Consider the following 22,361-nt stretch of genomic DNA (forward strand, 5'->3'; position numbering starts at 1 on the left):
TAAAAAAACGCCTCTTATGTCATGCTGATAGAAAACAAACCTGTTTAAGTGGAGGTTTGATGTAAAAAGAAGCATGGATATATAAACCTATAGTCCTGAAAGTTCTGAGAATAGCAGCGGCCAAAAATAGAAACAGATGGGTCATGGAGAATGGAGCCTGCAAAGACAGTAAACAAAGGATGGGTTTAAAAAAGAAAAGAAGAAGAAGAGCAGCGTTTTAATGTGCAGCACGGATAAAACTGAAGACTGACAGATGTCGGGGGTAGGAAGGAAATAAGTGGCATGAAGACAAGAGGGCGAGGAAGGAAAAACACAATGTGAGGATGACAGGAGGAGGAAGAGTGAGAGGCTGATGGGGGGGAGGGGGACAGATATGGGCCACAGTGACATTAGGCAGATGGCTCAGAGCGCTCAGCACTGTTTACTTTCCTCTTACTGTTCAAGCAAAAACAGGTCGCGAGACAAAAGTGAAACCTGCAGGTGAACGTTTATACAAGCAGGAAGTCCTGATAGCTACAGATGGACCTATATCTGGACCTACATATGGATCTATATATGGATCTACAGCGGGACCTGTGTCTGGACCTATATGTGGATCTACATATGGATCTATACCTAGATCTTTATGTGGTGCTATATGGATCTAGATGTGGTCCTACATATAGATCTATATGTGGACCTTTATGTGGATCTTTGTCTAGTCCTATATGTGGATCTACAGCAGGACCTGTGTCTGGACCTATATGTGGACCTATATCTGGTCCTATGGATCTACTTAGGGACCTATTTGCAGAACTATATGTGGATCTACAGGGGGATCTGTATGTGGATCTACAGTGGAACCTATAATGTGTCTATGTGTGGATCTACAGCCGGACCTATATAAGGACCTATATGTGGACGAGGATATTTTCCCAGATGTGACGACCTGGAAGCGTCTCCCTGTTTCGGTTCGCTCAGCGTTGGTGTCATGGCTCCTCCCGGCCTCAGAGTAATTGCTTGCTTTTCTTGAGAGGGCGCAGGAGGCCGGGTTTACAGAGTACACAGCAGTGTCCCGTGTTTACTCAACAGCACTCCACCTCTTCAGTAGCTCTGCCTGGCAGCGTGTACCTGCTACCTGTACAGGCTGCCACTGCCAGGCCGCCGCCACACCTGCCCACCTCCTCTGAACTCGGCACATCTAACCTTGTTGGTTTGGTTTAGCCACAATAAAGTCAACCTCCTTGATTAAAACGCAGTGTTACGCTTATGAGGACGGGAACAAATTTAGGAATTTATGTATCGTCTTCCCGCTAGAAAAGCAGCTGTCATTCCCCCGACGGCGGCATGATGGAAGCAGCCAGCCGACCAGTCTGTGGAGAGGACCCCGACCTAATCCCTGGATATCAAAATGGCATTATGTAAGAGCTGCTCTGAACCACACAGGACAGGAAGAACACACAGCAGGAAAACTGGCTATTCTGCTGCACGGATTATACTGTGCTTTGTCACAGAAGAAAAAAAGCCCAGCTTATAGAGGATATACCGGTTTAATCAATAAATGATCTACATGGTTGTATGGATGAGCTGCTGAATCAATAAGCAGCTCTTACTGCGAGGCGCATAAACAACTGACCAAACAGAGGTGGAGAACAGAAGAACAAACTTTTGTCTGTGTACATTTTACACCTACAGGGAACCAACCAGGCCCGAATCACTTACCGCTCTAAAGGGTGCCTTATTTCACCTAAACCCGGTTTTAGATTTGAGCCAACATGACTGCACACCAGAGAACAAAGCAAAGTCCATACAGACATGGAGGAGTGAGTTTGGTGTGGAAGAACTTGACCGGCCTGCACAGAGTCCAGACCTCAACCTGACAGAACACCTTTAGGATGAATTAGAGCAGAAACTGTGAGCCAGGCCTTCGTGTCCGACCTCAAAAATGGAAGAATGGTCATAGACCCACACCTAAACCTGTGGAGAGCCTTCCCAGAAGAGTTGAAGCTGGTCTAGCTGCAAAGGATGAGCCAACATCAGATTAAACCCTCTGGATTTAGAATGAGATGTCACTCAGGTTCATATGAGTGTGAAGGAAGACGAGTGAATACTTTTGGCAATGTAATGTATTAACAAATCAGTAGGATTCACCCTCTGGGGACCATGAAACCATTACAAAGTCTGATCTTGTTAGTATTTCCTGAAAATCTGACTCAGACTCACAATTAAACTTGACGTACGGACGCCGACGCTTTAAAGGCACTCAGTTCATCAGCATCTGAAATCTAACTTCCTGGACCTGAAACCCCCGAGCTGTGAGGACGACAGGGAGTGAACAGAATATTCCAAGGAATGCATTTATAATTTTTCTCATCCTTTATGATGGATTTCACGCAGCAGCCGTTAAGTTCAGCAGGAAGTCCGCCGTCCTGACAGCCAGTCTATAAACATTGACTTTTAAGGCCATCGGGCCCCCCTTTCAGAGGGGGAGTGAGCGTTCTTTAAAAGACGGCGGACCGGACAAACGAGACGTTCGACCGTTTCCCAGGAGACAAAAAAACGAAACAAAACAAATGCAGTGCATCAGAACGCCATTATTCGCCGGCAGCCGCAATCAATATTTTTACGCTAAGGACGGATCACGGCGCTAAAAAGATCACTTATCAGGATGGTGACAAACCCGGGACAACTACCCCCCCCCCGTCTCCGCTGCTCCCCTCAGCTCAGAGATGCTTCAGAATCTTTTCAGCTTACATTTCTGGTGTTCCTGACTCTCTCTGAATACAGTGAACTGCTTCAAGAAAACAAAAACAAAAAACGAAGGCAGAAAGCTGTTGACCCGAGGACTTAAAGGTTAAAGGGGCAGACTTTTTTAGTCAAAAATAAGAAGTTTATTTGACAAATAAATAGGAGCTGTCTGCATAGATGAACGCTCAGATGTTTGTAAATTGGAGCAGAATATGAATTATGATGCCTTCCTTAGAGGAATGCATGTCGCCCGCCACCTTCAGAGTTTTAAACTCAGCTTAGAAGGAGTTATCACCGTTTTGGTCAAACCTTATAAAAGATGCTACACATCATGTGACACAGTGAGAGCTGGCGAGATGTGTTAGTGCTCATGGTGTGTGTCTCAGAGACTGCCACAATAAATTTCAGCTCAGTACCTGTAAAGTTCCCTCAGTTACAGCCATTTTTGTGTTTACTAATGAACACCAGCACCCAAAAAAACATAATTATAAGAGGCATTAAAGAATGATCATGGTGTAAAATGAAACCTGACAGCTGTAGATCACCAACCAGTTTCATTTTAACCTTCGCAATCTCAAACAGAACCCCGTTTTCTGATTTTCTGAGGGTCTCTTTTGAGTTCAACAACAAGCGAGCCACGTCTATCTTTAACAAAACTCGACCAAGTCCAAACTCTGCCAACGAGGGGACGTTTGTGGTTGTGAGTCGGGTCCTAAAAGACCCTCCACAGCGAAGTCGGCCAACAGACAGTTCTCCATTAGTCGTTCTCCTAATGCTTTGAAGTCACGTTATTAGAGCTGTTAGTCAGAAACTATGAGGACACAACGTTAAGTTGGTTTAAAGACGTCCCACTTCTCGTTTATCCTCCCGTACGAATGACCACACCTGAACCTACGGGCTTTTTCGGCGCATAGAAGACATGGATGTGCTCACAGTAACGACTTCATTATGCCCACATCGCCGAGGCTCCGGCTCCCTTCGCCTCTTTATTTGCGTGAGCCTCTTTCTCCGTCTCGTGAAAAGGTTCTGCTTGGTGTTGGCCCGAAACTCACACCCACGGAGGCTGTGAATTATCAGATGGCAGCGCAGCTTTCACTTAGCAGCTCTCACCCACATTCCTCGGTCTCCCTCCAAAGGACCCCCCCTCCCCACCCAGGTTCAGGGAGGACCAGCTGAGGAGGTGGAGGCAGCAGGCGAAGAGACGCCGCTCTGGCAAAATAAAAAGTCTACAAATCAACACGGTCACATCGTACCGTGCTGGATTTGACAAATGCTTAAAAAATACTGTACTCCATATGAACCAAATAGTAATCAGATTTGAAATCTGTTTAGAGGCTGATTGATAATAGGTCCAATCAAAGTTTTAAAGGGGAAATATGAACGTTGAGGACTTTGAGAGAACGCCAGTGTCAATTTTATTTATATATGTTTAAAAAAAGGTGCTTTAGAGTCAAATCAGGCTACAATACAACAAATTAAAATATAAAATCTACATTTTATTCTGGATCTTGAGGCCTTTGGTAGAAACTGGCTGGTTGACCAGATGGTATAAGGAGATCAGTTAAATGTGATTGGGCCAGACAAATTAAAAAAAACCTTAAAAGTTAATAACAACATTTTAATCTTTTTAAAATCGGACAGGAAGTTTGTGAGGAGAGGCCAAGATGGGACCTATATCGCTTTGTTGTAGCAGTCAGAAGAGGAGCTGTGACGATGCCGGGATGATTTATCTAAACCTCACACAGAGAGGTGCAGTCGTTCAGACAGGAAGTGAGAAAAGCGGGAATACCTTTCTCCGGGAGGCATGGCTGAGTCTGAGCTGAGAAAACACAACTGAGAGTTTGCAGCCTTCACAAAAGCCGAACATGCAGATCTTAAAGATCAGGTGCACCTTTGTGATGAATCCATTCAGTGAATGTGTCATTGTTACGACGGGTTTGACTCGTTCACGGCTCACATAATGCAGGGTTTACAAAAACCAGCAGCATATTAGTCCCATACTTTCTATTTTTCACGTAAAGGCTCTGTCATGTCAACACAGGCAAAGCCAGACACTATTTTATTGCTAGAAAACAGATGTCAGCAGCTGCACCTCAAAAGGTAATTCGGCTAACACGAGCGCTGGGAGGTTAGCTGAAAACATGGCGTAAAAAAGCACCTCGGCATCATGGTGACAAACGTACAACAAATATAATCCGGGCTGCATGAAGGAGCAGTCGCTTCGAACGGTCACCTCGCAGAAAAGATGGTCCAAGGTTCAAAAACGTTTCCACGTTCTACTCCAGGTTCTCCACGCGGTCCAAAAAAACCCCCCAAAAAACATGCATGTTAGGTTAACTGGAGACTAAACCAGCGGTGTCCAATCCTGGTCCTGGAGGGAGCCTATCTTCCCTGTTTTAGTTGTTTCCCTGCTTTGACACACCTGATTTGAATGACTGAGTGATTAACAGGCTTCTGGAGAACTTGGAAGACCTGCTGAAGAGCAGGGAAACAACTAAAACCTGCAGGATAGAGTTCCTCCAGGACCAGGACTGGACACCGCTGGTCCAAACGGACCTTGGAAATGAGTGTTGGACTGGCGACTGCTGGACAAAGGAACCATCTCCTCAGGTAGTTGAGTGAGAGAGAAAGAGGGAGAAACGTAATCCAATTTGCTGCAATTTGCTCGAGTCGAAACTTCCTAATCCCAGCACAAAGTCAGAGCTGCTAACAGAGGAGCACTGAGCCGTAAATCTGGACCTTGTAAAACCAACTATACGGTTAATGATCTGCAAACCCACGGCTTTCAAAGATCCACACGACAACTGGTTTAGGTGATAAGTTAGCTAGACAAAAGTGCAAACAACTGCAGGTATTTTCAGTGAACAAATAAAAGCCTTTCTCTGAATTTTGCCCTAGCGTTTTATGGTTTTCGAGAAGCACAAAACAACCGGCTCAAACCACACCAGATCGCCAATCAGTCAGAACTTGGACAGTCATTGTTTGGGAAATAAACCATTATTTGATTAATCCTTTCACCACCATTCTTCAAAGGTCGCTTTAATCCACTGAGAAAAAAATAATAATTAAAAAAAAAAGCTTACATGTAAAACTAATGCAGCTGGACCAGCGCCGTGTGGATAAGAAGAGTTTATAAAACCTTTTATTCCGAGGGAGCGAGGCCTGAGAGGATATATTTGTTGATACGGGGCCAGCCGGAGTTCAAGTCAGAGCTCACCGGCCTCTGGGGAGCATCTGGAACATCTGTGCTGGATCAGGATGTGTAAAACACGCTGTAGCACCTCGAACACAATGACGCGCTGCTCATGACACGACATCACAGTCACTCCCACGGTTGGCTCTTATCGTTCCATATTCTTACATTCCATCTATCTGATGTTCACTGTCACTTTCAGCCTTTGTAAAAGAGAATGTGTGTGTGTGTGTGTGTGTGTGCGGTGCAAGGCAGCTGCTGGGTTTGTGTATTCAGCCTGGGCGTCATGTCTGCACACAGCTCGCTCGGCCCTTATCTGAAACAACCAGAGCCACGGCGAGAGATAAAGCAGCAGAACCCCACCTTCGTGCCCTCTTAACTCAAGCCCGGTGGTCGCCGCGACCGTCTGTCCCGGCCGGAGCGTCGGCCCGCCCGCGCCGCCACGCAGGCGGACGGACGTTCGCGTGCCCCGCGCCGCACGAAACGCCCTCTTCGGTAAATCTGTGACAAACAGCAGAGCAGAGGTTTCTCAGGAACTCATCTTCGCAGGACGTTTCCAGGATGGCGTAAATCTCTCCACTGAAGGCTATTCTTAGTCTTCTGTCATCAGAGTGACTGACATGAAGCAGCGTCCGGCACCGTTCTGGTCGATCTCTGTTTCAAGTGATTGCTTTCGACTTAGAGTTTTGAACGGGATGAATGCTGATTGGTTTTTGGGGTTTATTGCAATCAAACTACTTCCACATACATGCTGTTTTAATCGTTCATGTATGAAAACGTTCAGCTCGTTCAGGAGATGGGTGCCATGACTTTTGGCTTTTGTAACTTTCATACTTTTTAAAATATTTCACTTTATATACAAAGATTTCCCCCATAGAAATTCATTGAGATCTCATCAGTTCCTTCAAAATAATTGCTCTTTTTCAAATCTCGCTCAGCATTTTCCTTTATTTTTGTCCGCTTATGCTGCTTTCATGTTTTAGCTACTGCTTTGCTAGTGTTAGCTTTTAGCTACAATTTTGCACGTTTCAGCTTTCGGCTACTATTTTCCTGTTTTAGCTCTTCACCGCTTTGCTGAATTTAGCTTGTGCTCTCAGTATATGAGAAAGTTAGGGTTAGGGCATTTGCTTTCTAGTTGCATCTGTACTGCAGCCGGTGTTTTTACGGAAAGCCTTTTTTTTCTACTTTTGAGTTGCGACTGCAGGGCAGCCTGGTTTTATTTTATTTTTTTTACCTTTATTTCGACAGGTACTCTCACTGAGACAGTCTCCAACACTGAACGTGCCCGAGCAGCAACAAGATCAGTCCGCAGGCAGCGCAGCTTCTGATTGGTGGACACATGCTCCAGTTCAATGGTGGCTTTCAGAACGTTAATATCTTACCCGCTGCAGATAGCTCTCCAACAGCATCGGTTTGGAGATTATTTCTGCTAAAGTTGACAAGCTAATGGCTAGTCTGAGCGGGGCCGAGGCCAGAGTGAAGTGCTGCCATCTTTAACCCATTTCAGCTTCAAGAATTCGATTCATAAAATAGAGTTCATGAGAACCACAATGAATTTTCTTTTCTTTTAAGAAGCCAGTAATCCACTTTGGCCTTGGCTCCACTCCACTGAGGTCGTTCAAAGAGCCATCTACAACAGATAAGATATTGATTGTTCAGAACCTCGGCCACATTATGATAGTGTCAATTTGAACGGATAGAATAAAGATAAGGCCTGAGGTGAGAAGTATGTTGTTTTCGCATGAAGACTGATTGTTCACGCTTCCATTCATATGATTGTTTGTCTCCAATGAACACCTGCAGGGGACTGTTTAAAGCTAACAGAGCATTACTGCAGCGGCAGCAGAAAATAAGGAGGGTTGGTCCGAGGGACTCTATGCAAAAACAGGGAAATAACACACAGGAGCTGCTTTTCTTAGCATTTAGAAAACTTGACCCAGCTCCTATTATTTCACATTTCTTGGTCATTTCATACTGTTGAACGGTTTCCTTCTGTCAGGGAAAGGCTTTCCTTTTTTTTGTTTTGTTCTGTTAGCTTATCTCAGCTTCTGTGTTCATGTTTTGTACTCCTCTGGAGAAGCTTTTTTATTTTTTATATTTTGAACCTCCTGTTTTTTTGTCGTCCTTCATGCATTAGGATTTTATACAGTCCCCCGGCTTTCAGCTCCTGTTGTCGTTCGCTCTTGTTCGGTACATTTCTTAGTGGCGCCCAATCCTGGTCCTGGAGGGGCCACCATCCTGCAGGTTTTAGATGTTTCCCTGGTTTTCAGCAGGTCTTCAAGTTCTGCAGAAGCCTGTTAGTCACTCAGTCATTCAAATCAGGCGGGTCGAAGCGGGGAAACAACTAAAACCTGCAGGATAGTGGCTCCTCCCAGGACCTCCAGGACCTCCAGCTTGGATCCTCTGAGTCCTTCTTCCAGCCTTCACTGTCAAACCCCAACGTCAGATCCGCTCTACTGTCCAGCCTTTCTATGATAATCAACCTGATATACACAGTTCGCTGTGTATCACACAACACTGTCAACATCAGAGGATTAGGGAGAAGGAAACCGAGGTTTTGGAAACTTTGCCTTATATTGCTTTGCACATTTGTCATTTTAAAAAAAAAAGCTCAGGCGGTGCCCTTTACAGTAAACAGAAAGGGACACAATCTGAGTTTAGCGGAAAGAAATGCAATTTACACAGAAATTCCCTCCAGCAGCAGACAATAAACCAGTCATTTAACTGAGGAAGTTTATGGTAGACTCCATTAGCAGCTGAGTTCTTGAAGTTTGTGGATGAAATTGAGTCATTCTGTGTATTTAAGTAAAAAAAAATACGAGCTGGAATAAATGTAATGCATGAGATAAATCTATAAGGAGAATAAAAGTTATTTTAGTCGAAAACTCCATAGAAGGACATGTTTTTTTTTTTGTTTCCGTAGCTCAAATTGGTAAAGAATATTTTGAAAGACGAAATATATTATTTTCTCAATATAAAAGGTATCACAACACTGGTGTCTTTGGACAACAAAGGTCCGAAAGCACTTTCTGAAGCGGTTTCCTGAAACAGGAGAGCTCTCCACACGCTGCATAATTAACGTAAAGCCGGGTCGCAAACAGTTACCAGTGATGTAAAGACAGTTAACCCGATCAAGCTGAGGCTTGTCGTTCTGCCGTCGTGTCTCTGTGAAGACGAACGGGGACGAGCTGGGGGTCCCAACGCTGAAATAAAAACAAAAAAAACACAAACTCCCCTCCACACATTTGTGTTGGCAGACAGGCGGGTGTGACTTCTGTGGAGAAAGTGTGACAAAGCTTTCCAGCTGCGGAGTCGCCAAATGTGGGTTTCTCTCAAACAAAATCTGCATTAATTTGGAGAGCTTACGGAAAACCTAAATGTTTTTTTTTTCCAACAATATAGTCAAGTATTAATCTGAAACACGTGGAACCCCTGCAGGACGGCTCGGTTTGAAGAGACGACGCTTCGAGGGACAGCTGGGCTCGATGAAAACCTCCCGAGGGACGTAACGGTGTCGGTTCTAGCAAGAAAAACCGATCTCCTATGACATGAAGTATAAAACCAGAAACCAAACACTTATTATCGCCTGCCGTCAGAAGGAGAAGGTGAACGATGATGTTTTTTTACTCTATGAACCAGCTGACGAATTTTATTAAAACTGTCAGGAAATAATAATTAATTTCATCTCAAGCTAATTAACGTTTGGAGCCAGCCCAGTTAAAGATGGCTGCCACAACTCATTGACCTCAGTGAACACAAAAAGGGCTCAAACTCAGCCAGTTTGACAGATATTGTGCTAAAATTAGCTGTGTTGGTAGCTGAGAGTGCTTCCCAACACACACTCTGAGATCACACAGGGTTATTTTCAAGGTTTGACTCCAACGCCGTGATTTCTCTTAGTTTTAACTCTGGCATGAAAGGCGGCTGCCGAAACACATCCATTCAAGGAAGGATTAAAAAAAACGTCCTTTTTCTTTTTTTTTGTTAGGTTTGTGACACATTTCCACAGCAGTGGGAACACAGGCTGACCGCAGATAGGCTTCTGTGAAACAGACAGCATCCACACTGCCGCCTCCTTTCGGATGACTTCTTCTCTGTCATCGGCGTGTTTAATTATGGCCCGTCTCACTTGGACTGTGTGAAGGGAAGAGGAAAACAGCGCAGAAATCCATCCTGGCTGCCAAAACAGTGCAGCGTCTCAAAGGTTCGAACCTTCCAACGCCCATCCTGAAGGAAAAAGAAATCGATTTTGACCTATTTTCCTGAAAATGTTGGTTTGTTGTTGTTGTTGTTTTTTTTCCTTCCATTTTTTTCACCGGTTAACAAACTGGGTCTTGGCAGCTTGAGCTGTAGCTGTTTCCATGGCAACCGCTGGACCGACTCGACACGAGCACTGACAGAGACACTTAGCGATGCTGTTTATTCCCCGTCAGTCTCAGAAGTGGTGCTCCCAGTCAGAGCTGGTACTGGTCCACAGACTCTTAGTGGAGGCATGAGTGTGTGTGTGTGTGTGTGTGTGTGTGTGTGTGTGTGTGTGTGTGTGTGTGCAAATTTTAAAAACATGCTGGCGTATGTTTGCTCCAATGCAGATCCTCCAGGTGAACCTGTGTGTTTTCTGTGTGAGATCCCATCAGTCGGCGGTCAATCCCAGCCGTGAGCGGAGCGTGACAGGTATCCTTGTTAAAATGCCGAGTTAAACGCACAAATTATTCATCGCCGAGGCGGTGGAGGGAGTGCGTGCGGAGAATATCGGATTCCCGTCCCGTCGCACCGCCCTCTCTCTGAGACGAGGCTCTGTACAGGTGACCATCACGGGCTGACACTTCCTGCGCCAAGAACCACAGACACCCAGAAAGCGCTGGGAGCTGCTGTGAAGCTGAGATACATGATTCCCTAAAGATTCACTTTGTTAGGGATGCGTGTAGAAAGTCGCAAAAGTAGCCATTTTGGTCAAACCTTGTAAATGACATTATGCACCAACTCCTGCGAGATCTCATGGATGTGTTGGTTCTCTGAGTACGTGTTGAGGATGACACTCAGCTACCACCACCACACCAAACTTTACCTCGATATCTGCAAAACTGGCTGAGTTATAGCCATTCCTGTGTTTCTAAAAGTCAGTTGGCTGTGGCGGCCATCTTCAATTGGGTTGACTCTGAAAGTCAATCAGCTGCAGATGTGCATCCAGTGATTACTTTGGTAAGGTTTCATTCATGTCCACCCTGTGCTTCATGGAACGTTTTTGCTAAAAGACAAACAGAGTTGACTCCAATAGTTCATGGCAAAGTTTTAAAACCAGATATCATGCTTTCAGTAAACGCTTGGAGTATAATTTGGGAATGACTCCCTGCTACTACCACACCACATTTTAGCTCAATATATATAAAATTGACTGAGTTACAGCTATTTATCTATTTTTATAAGATCTCTTAGCTGTGGTGGCCATCTTGAATGGGGTTGACTCCAAAGGTTAATGAGTTGTAGACGTACATGCAATGATTACTTTCTGACTGTTTCATCAAAACTCGTCCAGTGGTGCACAGGCCAAAACATTAGCATCCTTTCACCTTTTAAGCAGGACATAATAATAAAGAAAATGTTGGGCTAGCTGTGAATATGCAGCATTAGCAGCCTTTACACAGCCTCTGTATGTGTGTGTGTGTGTGTGTGTGTTTGAGGGTAAGCGAAGATGCAGGCCAGTGAAAAGGGGGATGGATTGACCTGCCTGCCGCTCTGACGCAAGCTCCGATAAGACCATTCCCTGTGACGCAACAGTTTGCAGAAACACTGAGGGCCTGGTATTTTTAGGAACCGGTCTTTGACCTCTCACAGTCCTTGTGTCAACAGCGTTCGCAGAGCAACGCTAACCATTGTCAAGAAGCCACAAAGCAAATAACTCCGGGGTGAAGAACGTGACAAAATCCAAAGAATCCATTGACAAAAGCTTATCAGCGGCGAGCAGTGTGGAGCATAAAAACGCGCCCGGTGCAGCTTTCTGCTTGAAACCCGAACAGAAGCACGTACACTACGTGTCAGTATGCTCTGCCGAGCGGACACCCACACGAGCGGGAAGGATTGTTGTGCTGTGATGTAACTTCCCAAAGAATAACAAACAGCGGCCGCTCTGACAAACGTTTAACAGGGACGAGGAGGGAAGGCGGCAACCATAACAAAGCACGAGGGAGAGCGCGCGTGCTCGGGAAAAGGGACGAGCCCGCTCACAAGGGTGCAGACTGAACACTTACGGCTAATTGGTTTCGGCCGAGGATCGCAAAACGCCACGCCACGAAAACACGAGGATTAAGAGATGAGGGGCGCCCGCGTGTAGCTCAGAAAACCTGTGATTTTAATAACAAGGTGGTTTAAGCTGCTTTACGTCGCAAAACCAAACTGAGAGGAGGATTCCTGCCGGCGCCAAGAACAACACGGCTTAGACAACAATGCAGTCTGAGCGTGCTCGGAAAACTATGATGAAATGAAATGCTAGAGATTTTTTAAGGGTCGAACACGGAGTACTGAGCACGGACAGTTTCAGCTGGCGCCACAGATATATAAACACTGTGATGCTCGCGGTCGTGCGCCAGCGCCTCCGTAATCCTCTCGTTACATTTTGTAACCAGATTTCTGTGGCTGGTGGTACGGCGGGTTCTGCTAACTGAACGGAGATGATATCATTTTGTAAGAGAGCCGAGGTAAACTCAGGTTGTGCCCCGCGGGAGGAAGTTCGTCTTCGGGCGGAGTGGATTAAAAATCCAGATTACATCTCCAACATGGCGGCATCAAAGTGTCAACTTGTGAAAATATTGCGAGAACTACACGATCACTCCTCACGCTAGAGGTCACATTTCCAACAGTCCCTGAATGCTACGTATGAGTCGATCGACATGTTACCAATAATTACAAAGTCATGGTCTTAAAACACAAGAAAACTTTCAACTGTGAGAGAATCCTTCAACTATATAATAAACAGCATTTAAACCACTGAATGTCTTTGTTTAGTTATTATTTACCTGTTTATTTTAAATTTACCCATGTATTTACATTTTGTTCTTACCATGTGATATATCTGGGGACTTTCCAAGCACATTCAGAGTAAATACTGACACTTAATGATGCTTGAGTTTAAGACTTTATGTAAAATTGTTCACCCTGCTCTGTATCATCTCTGCCTTTGTGCTCTTGTCCTGTATTTCTTTTCCTCGTTATTTTATAAATGCTCAACGTGTTCAATAAAAGAAAGAAAACAAACTTGAATTGTGAGTTTCTTTTGTTTATAAGAGACTGGGTGTGCTCATAAAGAGTATGGTTCAATACGGCAGGTTTACCCCAACATTTCTGCTGCTGACACCCTGAAACAACAAAATAAAATACTTAAGACCCCAGATATCCTTGGTTGAACTAATATTGCTAAAAAAGTGAATAAATAAGGACAAAATGACATGAAAAATAGATTAAACTTGTGCTATTCTATCCCTCATTTCTGACTATTGTTTCTTGTTGTAACAATTATAGTGAGAACATTTTAATAAGAAATATTCTTTTTTAATTTGATTTGATTTCTGGAGATTATCTCAGGACCCCCGACCTGGTGTTCTGTGGCCTACAACGGGGTCCAAACCCAAACAGGAACTCGTGTGACGCCCGTAACGCCTGATTCACGGCTCCGACTGGAAGCTCGAGCTCCTGATCAAGAGCTTCCTGTCCAGATTTTTTGTGATCTTGCAGACTCTGTGCCCTGGCAGTGGATTAAAAAAGTGGATGAAACACCCGACAGACGAAGACGACCACGATTCAAACCATGAGCAAACAACACGGACGCTTGTTTCGAGGAGATTTGCCGCTCTCGTTATTTGGATAACTTGCCACTCACTGACGACGAGGACACCCAAGCTGTGGCTTATCACTGGTTAGAAATTACTTTGAGGTTTTTCTTCTCCTTTTTTTTGATAAACGGCGGACAAACCGGCGCGTAATTGCCACCTGTAGGCTGCCTGAGCTGAGCGCTGCGGTGCAGGCGATCCAAACAAAACAGTTTGCACGTGAGCGCGTTCACGTTGGCGAAGTCTCACAGGCTTTCAGACGTGGACGTGGAGAAGAAGTCCAACCACAGAGTTGCCGCTCCAACAAGCTGTTCTCACATTTTCAGGGAATTTTGTGTGAGATTCTTATAACTTTGGTGTTTATTCTATTTCTGTCTTCACACTCTGAAGCCAAAACAAACGCTGAAACATTATTTAAAACCACATCTGAGCATCTGTCTGCGACGGGCTTCGGAAAAAGTCCAATACACAAATTTAAAAACATATATATCTGTTCTTGAATGCATGAACAAAGGTTAATCAGCAGGTCAAGACGATATTTCTCATGGTGAAAAAAACACGTTAGCCGAAATCGGACATCTTCAGGGTTTCCTCGCGTTAGCTTTAAAGGCATCCGCGCCCATCAACACCCTTATAAACCCCGCGAGGTTAATGAGTTATACGAGACAGAGGAAATGCTCGCACGAAAGCTGCGAAGCAGTGATTGATGGTACTGTACGGCTGAGTCACACAGTACACAGGCGACCTCAGCTATCTCATGACATTCATTCACTTAACGACGGCAAACAACGTTGGATCTGTGATGGATCGCACCGTGGTATATCATGCAGGATGTTACAGCGTACACTGTAACCACTGTTTCTACGAAGCCTGGGCTTTTACCTTTGGTAATAAATTTGTAATAAACAGTTTCAAAATGTTTGTTTTCTGGGAGCAGATTCTGCTAGGTGCATTTTAAGTTGTGCATACCTGACAATTAGGGATCATTAGGTCTGATATCCCCCCATTGTTTCCACGTAATGAGCCCTCCTGTTATGTTTCATGTAACTGGTCCCATAGGAGGCGGCAGCTGATAAACCAAACCTCTAGGACAGTGCAGAAGGCAAACACCGAATCTAACCCCCCCCCCCCCCCCCCCCCTGCCCGCCCCCCCNCTTCACCCCCGTCACCCCACCCTTAGAGAAAAGTACAAAGAGTCCCTTGTGCGTGAGCACAGAGATCTGAGTGATACAGCTTTACATCGTGGTATTCTCCCATTGTCACACCACAGCACACAAACACACACTGCTGTCCAGCCGGAGCGGCTCATTCAGCCCACTGACCTTCAGCCAGCCCCTCGGTCCTCGGCATGACGCACAAACGGCACACTGTGCAGGCCCAGAAGACCCGGATACGCAGCTACAGCACGGGTGACAAGTCTCAGCGGAGCGGTCGGCGGCTACGTCGCCAGTTCACACGCTACTATCCCGCTACAGAGATCACGCCAAGGTTTCAGAGCCGCCACATACGCCACCACAAGTCACGTGCAGTTGGCTACAGGAATAAGTCTGTGTTTGTCAGAAACTTTAAACCAAACTACACAACAAAAATAAAAAAATCTTGGTGCCCAAAAAATAAAAGTGTCTGTTTGCTTGGTGGAGCCTTTAGTATTTTTTAGCTCAATGTTTTGAATTTGTAATCTAAAACTGTAGGGTTTTTTTTCTGTTTCTACTAAAGAGGTTCAAGAACAGCAGCAGACAGAAAACTGGTGAAAAACACTGACAAGTCCAGCAGCCAGTGGGGCTGATATTTCCTTCAAAAGCTGGTTTAGACCAAAAAAATAACACAAAACGAGCAAAACCGACACCGAACACTGGACAGTGGTTCAAAAAGCAGTGAGGAACATCACTTGAAATTGTCAGGATCCGGGTGTTTTGTTCAATTTGATGTTGTTTCCTGTACTTTTATTTTCTTGTGATCTTTGTGTTCAGTTTGTTACCTGTGTTTCATAATATATATTCTTGTGTAGTTCCAAAAAAAAAGAGGTTAAAAAAACAAAAATGTCTGTTCTGTAGCTGAAGACGAGGAGCTTTCTGGATGCAAAAAGCAGAGAGTGTGGAGTTTGAGCTTTTAAAGCTAAGATGTTCTGTAAGCTGGATTCACGTGCAGATTAAACTCACGCTCCTCATAACAGAGGCTCATTAGAGTCTTTGTTTGCCTGACTCACAAATTTTTTTTTTTTTTGGTTTACCATGTCCAGGATGACTGAGAATGGACACCAGCTTCTTGTGTAGTTCTGCTCCCTGTGCCCTCTGTGTTCCTTGAGTCACTTTTCATTTCCCTCAGTTCATCTCCTCAGTGTCTCCTCATTTCTTCACCTGTTCCCCGTTACCTGCTAGTCTCTGCTGCTGTTAATCTTCCACTCTCCCTCAGCCTTTACATTCACACACTTCCTTCCCCTCCTGACTGGTTCATTGTTGGTCTCATACCACAGTCAGGTCTGTTCCTTAATAACTCAATTTTGTTTCTTAATAAGATGAGTCTGCACTCAAACCTGTCAGAAATGAGTGCTAGGCAGAGAGGGTATGTATGCAGAGAGGTATAAACACATTTCTACCGCAACATTTCAGGCTTTATGACATAAATAAATTGTCTCAACAAATGGTTTTAAAAAATGTAGGTGGAAAGTAGCTTTAGGGGGAAAACCCCACAACATAACTTTGTGTACTTTGTGTTAGTGTACTAACTAGTTTTCTGTCAGTTTTAAGAGGAATACAGCAGCAGGAAGGCTGAAGTGTGATTTTGTAAGCATCAACCAACAGCTGAACACAGCCTTTAACGACCCCTTTATTCTCATAAAAACATTACTTATGATAAAAACGTTTTACTCATGTACTCTTTTTGCCCCCACACGAAGTTACCCACATCTTGTTCTAATTTATAAACAATACTACAAGGAAAGAAATGTTAATACATGTTGTCCTAAAGTACGTCAAAGTGCTCTCCAAAAGGTCTCGTTAGTTATTGACACAGGAGCTTCCAAAGGTTCGAGTGAGGTACAAAGCCAAAGTTAAAAATGCTTTTTATCATTTTGAAATCACCTCATTGGGAATATCTGCAAATAGACTGACTATAAGAGGCAATATGTAAACATTTAACCACAGCTGGCAAAAAGAAGGCAACAGTAATCTGTGGGAATAACGTGACTAAATGATTTATGTCGTAAATCTTTTCCAGATGTGAGCTGTTGACATCTTTGTCAATTAGAAATACATTTCTTTATCTTAATAATATTGACTAATAGATTATCAGTAGGCTTAATTGGTTAGTTATCTAAATTACTGCGTATTAATTGTCACTGACACTAATGAGGTCAATAGAAAATGCTCTGCATCAAATCCTTAGCTTTCTAACAAAATGTTACATCTGCACCCACTTAAATACTAACACTTCAACAAGCTCCGAACAGCTGACAGCCATCCAGTGCGTTGTTAAAAGCTTTGAAGGTTAATTATCAACTTTTTTGTGCCTCCAAATGATGTGTAATTGTCACTGCTGTCATTCAAAATAAAGTGCAGATTTCTCCTTTTTGGGCTGGTGAGTGTTTAAAGGTTAAAATGATCCAAACACAACCCACTGCTAAGAGGCAGGTACATGTGCAAACCAAAGACACGACAAGCATCTGAACATCAATGCCCTTCTTACCTGTTTCCAGAGGAACTTGTCTTCCTGGTTGAGCTGCCAGGTTGTGACCACATGAATGATGGACAGCACCGCTCCGCTCAGGACCGCCGCCCTCATCCTCACAGGCAGCAGAGTGTAGATGATGTAGATGAAGAACACGGACCACCAGATTCCCTCCGAAGCGCTCCTGGGCGCCACCATGAGCACCCCAAACACCTGCACCGACACCAAGACGCCAATCACCAGGTAACTGACCATCCACATGTAGTCCTGGTGGAAGCCGTTACGGTTGCACACCACCATGAGAGCCATGAAGAGAGCCATGGCCACCGACAGGGCGGACGAATAGGCCACGTGGGGAGCGGCGTGGACACAGTGGAAGGTCAGCATGATGCCGCACACGATCACAAGTACCCCCATGAGCATGGTCAGGGAGCTCTGGTTCAGCCTAAAGAAGTAACGCTGGTATAGGCGCTCCAGCTTGCGGGACTGGAATTTTTTCGACTGGAACACTCGCACCACCCTGAGCCAGCAGTCCGCAGCCGTCATCACCCCTCCGGTGCCATTGGGACCCTCGTCGCTCATGTCGCCGCTTCCTCCATTGCACCCCCCTTTCCTCCCTTTTAGCTCCCCGTCCTCGAAGCCCAAGTCGACCGATTTGAGCCCCACCCCTTCCCCAGAGGCGCCTCCCCTTTTGCCATAGTGGTCCTCCTGCCAGCCGAAGCGGACGCCGAAGTTCCCGCCGCCTCCCCTGGCCCCGGCCACCCCTCCGCGATGGTGCTGCTGGAGGGGGGCTCCGGAAGGGGGCTCCATAGCATCGGGGTCCCGCAGACAGCTCATGTAACGCGGGCTGCAGAGAGATGAGCCTCCCTTCCGTTTGGACTTCTTGCCATTGCGCTCTCCCCACGCAGTCTTGCGGTCGTCCACTCTGGCAACTAGGAGACCACTGAACCAGGACATTCTGTGTGAGCAGAGAAACAGACAACGGTCACGGCGCTGACAGACACCATTTCCACCTCTCGCCCGCCCCCGGGGAGGATTTCAGTTACCTGTCAGGGTTCTGGTACATGTTCCAGCCCTTCCCCTTACAACCGGTTCACTCATTTATCCCCCTGGACGAAATTATGATGAAGAGACGAGAAGTTTGTGGGGGCCACGCCGCAGGGCCGCAGGGCGGGAGGAAATGGCTGCGAGCCAAGGGGCACACAAAACTCCAGATGTTTGTGGCTCGGCCAATGAGCAGAGACCGATAATAGGAAGAGTCTCCAGTGCCAGGCCTATCTCCACGGTTTCTGCTGGCTCTGAAGAGGAAAAGCCAAACACAAACAGGTTGAAAAAACATAAAGGTGAGCATAAATTACCTTAGATCAGGTGACATGTAATAAAAATAATACTGAGGATGTCTTCTTTCTTTAAGTCTTCCTGACTTGTGTTTGCTAAAAATCCTTTTTCGTTTCAAAACTGACAAGTAAAATAATTAATCAAACTGTGACCTTTCATATAAATTAAACATCCTAAAGAGACAGAAAACCGAGAAAGATTCGACGACACAAAGAGGAAGGACAAAAAGCGAAGATTTGTCCAAAAACAGCACACAGGTCTGGCTTTGTTAAGGTGGACCAGCACTGGGCTCGTTTTGACCCCGACAGAAAAGCGCACCATCTGGTATAAAAACAACACTTTGGAGTCAGCTGGGCTCAAGGGAGAAAATAGACTCCCTCGAAGCTCTGTTTATAGTTCCAATCAATGATAAACAGACGAGTACAAAACCCAGATAAAGGCTGACCAGACAACAGGACACTGTCAGGACAGTAATGGTCAATACAGACAGACAGAATCTGAGGATCTACAAGATTTGAAAAAAAAAAGAAAGGAGTTTAAAAATTGTCCAGAAAGTGAAGATGTCAGTGTTTTATTTATACCTTGAAATGGTCACGGGGTCGAAACCCCTGCTTTTTTTGAGTCATACCGTTCCGACGTTTTGAAACGCCCAAAAACATTACAACAGAGACAGTGCATGTTTTTTGTTTTTTTTTTATTATTTCCCCTTCTCTGTAACTGGACCTGTTCCACCGAGCCGAGCGAGAAAGAAAGAAAGAAAGAAAAAGAAGAAGAAGAAGAAGTCGACTTCGCCCACCGAAGGAGCGAGTTCGCGCTGTTCTCTTTTTAAGGTTAAAACAAACGTTTGCAACAAGCTACAAGAGTTAGCACGTTAGCAGGTGAAATATACACAGCTACTCTACGGAGGCTAAAACCGTCTCCACGTCACTTTAAAAAGAGCAGAACGGCAGAGAAGAAGCAACATTTATAAATACAATGATCTGGGGGGGTTTGTGTTTCTTGTGAAAAGAAAGGAAGATGACGTTTTTTGTTTGTTTTTTCCTTCTTATTCCTCTAAAAAGGAAACACCTTGTCTCTGGGTACACAGTCGGTCAAACATCCCTTTGAAAAAGGGAAACTTCCTAAGCGGACGGCACATTTACGTGAAGAACATAAAATATCATTAAACAAGCTGCAAGAGGTGAATTATGTCCATAATGTCGTCTACAATCTGCTTTTTTTTTTAAATCACTGATTTTAAAACAGCCTGCTGACTTTCTGGTATTCATTTCCAAATGAATGCAAATACTTGTGATTAAATGAAAAGTTTAGCCTTGATCTTACATGTTACTGTAAAGGAAAATGTTATAAATTTAAAAAAAAAAGCTGATCACACTGTGGTTTATACAGAAAAAACCTGCCACACTGATTTTAACCAGAGTCACTGTCAACATGTTCACTTCAGTCTCCTTATTTGAGCATTAAAATGCAAATAACAATATTAGTATTATTGCACTGTTGTACCTGTTATATGACCATTATTAAGAGGTGTGATGTTATTTAGGCAGCAGTGGTAATAGATTTGCATGGTTTTAATTTTTTTGTGAACCATACCGGCCCATGCCTACATGTAACGTAGACGTCCTGTACGTGTATATTTACAGCAGTCTGTATGAAAAGATTTCAATAAAAAGCCACTCTGTGAACATCCCAGTTAATACAATTACATTCATATTTCTCCACCGTTAGCTGCTCTCGTTGATGTCAATTAATACAAGAAAACTGATTATTTGTATACAGGCGATGCTCCCCCGACCTCCGCTGCACGTAACAGTTCGAAACGTTCGGGATCTCCTTCTGTGTGCGTTTTGTTTTCGTTCTGTCCAAATATCCCAACTGTCCTCGCTGAAATACTTCACGCTGGAAGCAACAACAGGTGATCATCCAGGTCATCATGACAGTTTCACCCGCCAGAAAATCAACCTCGTGTATCGCAAGCAGCTTCTTATAGATAACTGAGCTCTTACTTGTCTTTTTTTAAGGAACGCTGGCAGCATCAAGAGGATTTGTGGAACCAAGACCTGTCATGCTTTGTAAAAAACACACACGTGACCCAAGCTGGCAAAATGAGTTCAATCAAACGCTTCAAAATGAAGCGTAGTTTGTAGAAATCGGTGGTTTATCGCCTGGTTAGTTCACGAGAGTGCCAGTTTGCAAACTTGATTTGTTTTTGTTTGTTGTCTGGAATGATTTCCAGCCATATATTTTAAAAAGGAATGTCTAAGCTTCGCAATGATGCCAAACATTATACAAAGGGATTTCGCGGGAGAGAAAAATGGTCAGTTTCACAAGAAATTTAAAAAAAGAGGATTATTTCTGAAGACGCACCTGTTAGATTAGGATAATTACATGTTATTGTCGTCACTGGGACCACAACATGGCGTCTTTATGGGCTCGTTTTTACGCAAACCTCAGTTACAGCAGGATTTTTTCACGTTTTCTAACCAGCGCCCTGAGCTCATTTTGCCGGCACGGGTCACAAATGACCAGAAAGTCACTTTGCTCTCAGATTTTTTTCTAAATTGTACCACCTCAGAAAATACGAAGCTCTTGTAGTACCAGCAACAGGCGTTAAAAAGCTTACGAGCTCAGATTACGAGCAAACTGGTCAAACCCCTAACCCTGGTTTAAAATGGTGCGGTCTAACATGGCGTGGTTCCGTGCGGCGCCACGGGGACGGCGGCCCTGGCCCTCCTTCGGCCTCACAAGAACCCAATGCAAATCTGGGGGTAACTCGTTTCCTCGCCGGTTTTGCATCTTTTGTCGCGAGCGGGTCCTGCAGAGACCTCACCGGTGCTGCCGGAGACGCCACGAGCGCATCGGTTCACCTGTGTCATCCGCGGTTCTCCAAAATGTTCTCCGATGTTTCAGGTAGTTTGGAGTAAATGTGCCATTTTTAGCCATTTCAAGTTCAAATGTTAATATAAATTTAAGAGCAGGCAGGACGGGCTTTGGTGAGTTTAGTAGTTACTGTGTTGTTCCCAGTTTTAAAAAGAAGTATGTCTGTGTTCATGTCAGAAGTAGGAAATGTGCACTTTAAGAAAAACGCTCTTCGAATTCGTCTGGTAAATATTCGACTTTTCTTTAAACATCCGCCGTGGAGAGGGACGCAAGTCCTTTCAAAATAAGCCGCGATAACAGAAAGACGCTGGGGACGCTCCGAGTTGTTGCCCTTTTTCTTTTTGATCTGTTGAAACAAACAAACAAAAAAAAGCATCCCGTCTGGAAAAGCAGCGATAGGGAACCATCTTGACAAACAAACAGAACAAACAAAAAACAAACAAAAAAACACAGCGACCGTCGTGTTCATTCCTCAGTTTGTCTATGTTAGCTGGACTTTAAGTAACAGAAGGCAGTATACTTTTTTCAATATGACAGCTACATAAAAAAAACTCCTGAAATTCTATGATGGCTTTTGGTTTTGGAGTGCCACTCCAAGATTACCCCCCTGCCCCCCTCCCATATCTGACCACCCTTTTGGAGGTTTTCCTCTGAGTACCACTAAAGGGACCCTGAGTGGTACTTGTACTTGTATCTCAGAAAAACAAGGGTTGAAAAGTAAAGCATGGCAGGTGGAG

The 22,361-nt window shown here is 44.6% G+C and overlaps 1 protein-coding gene across 1 annotated transcript in view; it reads right to left on the reverse strand.

Annotated features, from left to right (window-relative positions):
- Nucleotides 1–22,361, reverse strand: part of LOC108232105 (adenylate cyclase type 6) — a 39,285-nt gene that overhangs the window by 15,107 nt on the left and 1,817 nt on the right. The window contains exons 2-3 of the mRNA XM_017409690.3: nucleotides 18,453–18,704; nucleotides 17,425–18,364 (exon numbers count right to left, since the gene is read on the reverse strand). Of these exons, the coding sequence (XP_017265179.1) occupies nucleotides 17,425–18,364; nucleotides 18,453–18,472 (960 nt within the window). The 5' untranslated portion in view covers nucleotides 18,473–18,704. The remainder of the gene's footprint in view (nucleotides 1–17,424; nucleotides 18,365–18,452; nucleotides 18,705–22,361) is intronic.

The sequence above is a fragment of the Kryptolebias marmoratus genome, linkage group LG8 (genome assembly GCF_001649575.2).
Source record: "Kryptolebias marmoratus isolate JLee-2015 linkage group LG8, ASM164957v2, whole genome shotgun sequence".
NCBI classification, from domain to species: Eukaryota; Metazoa; Chordata; class Actinopteri; order Cyprinodontiformes; family Rivulidae; genus Kryptolebias; species Kryptolebias marmoratus.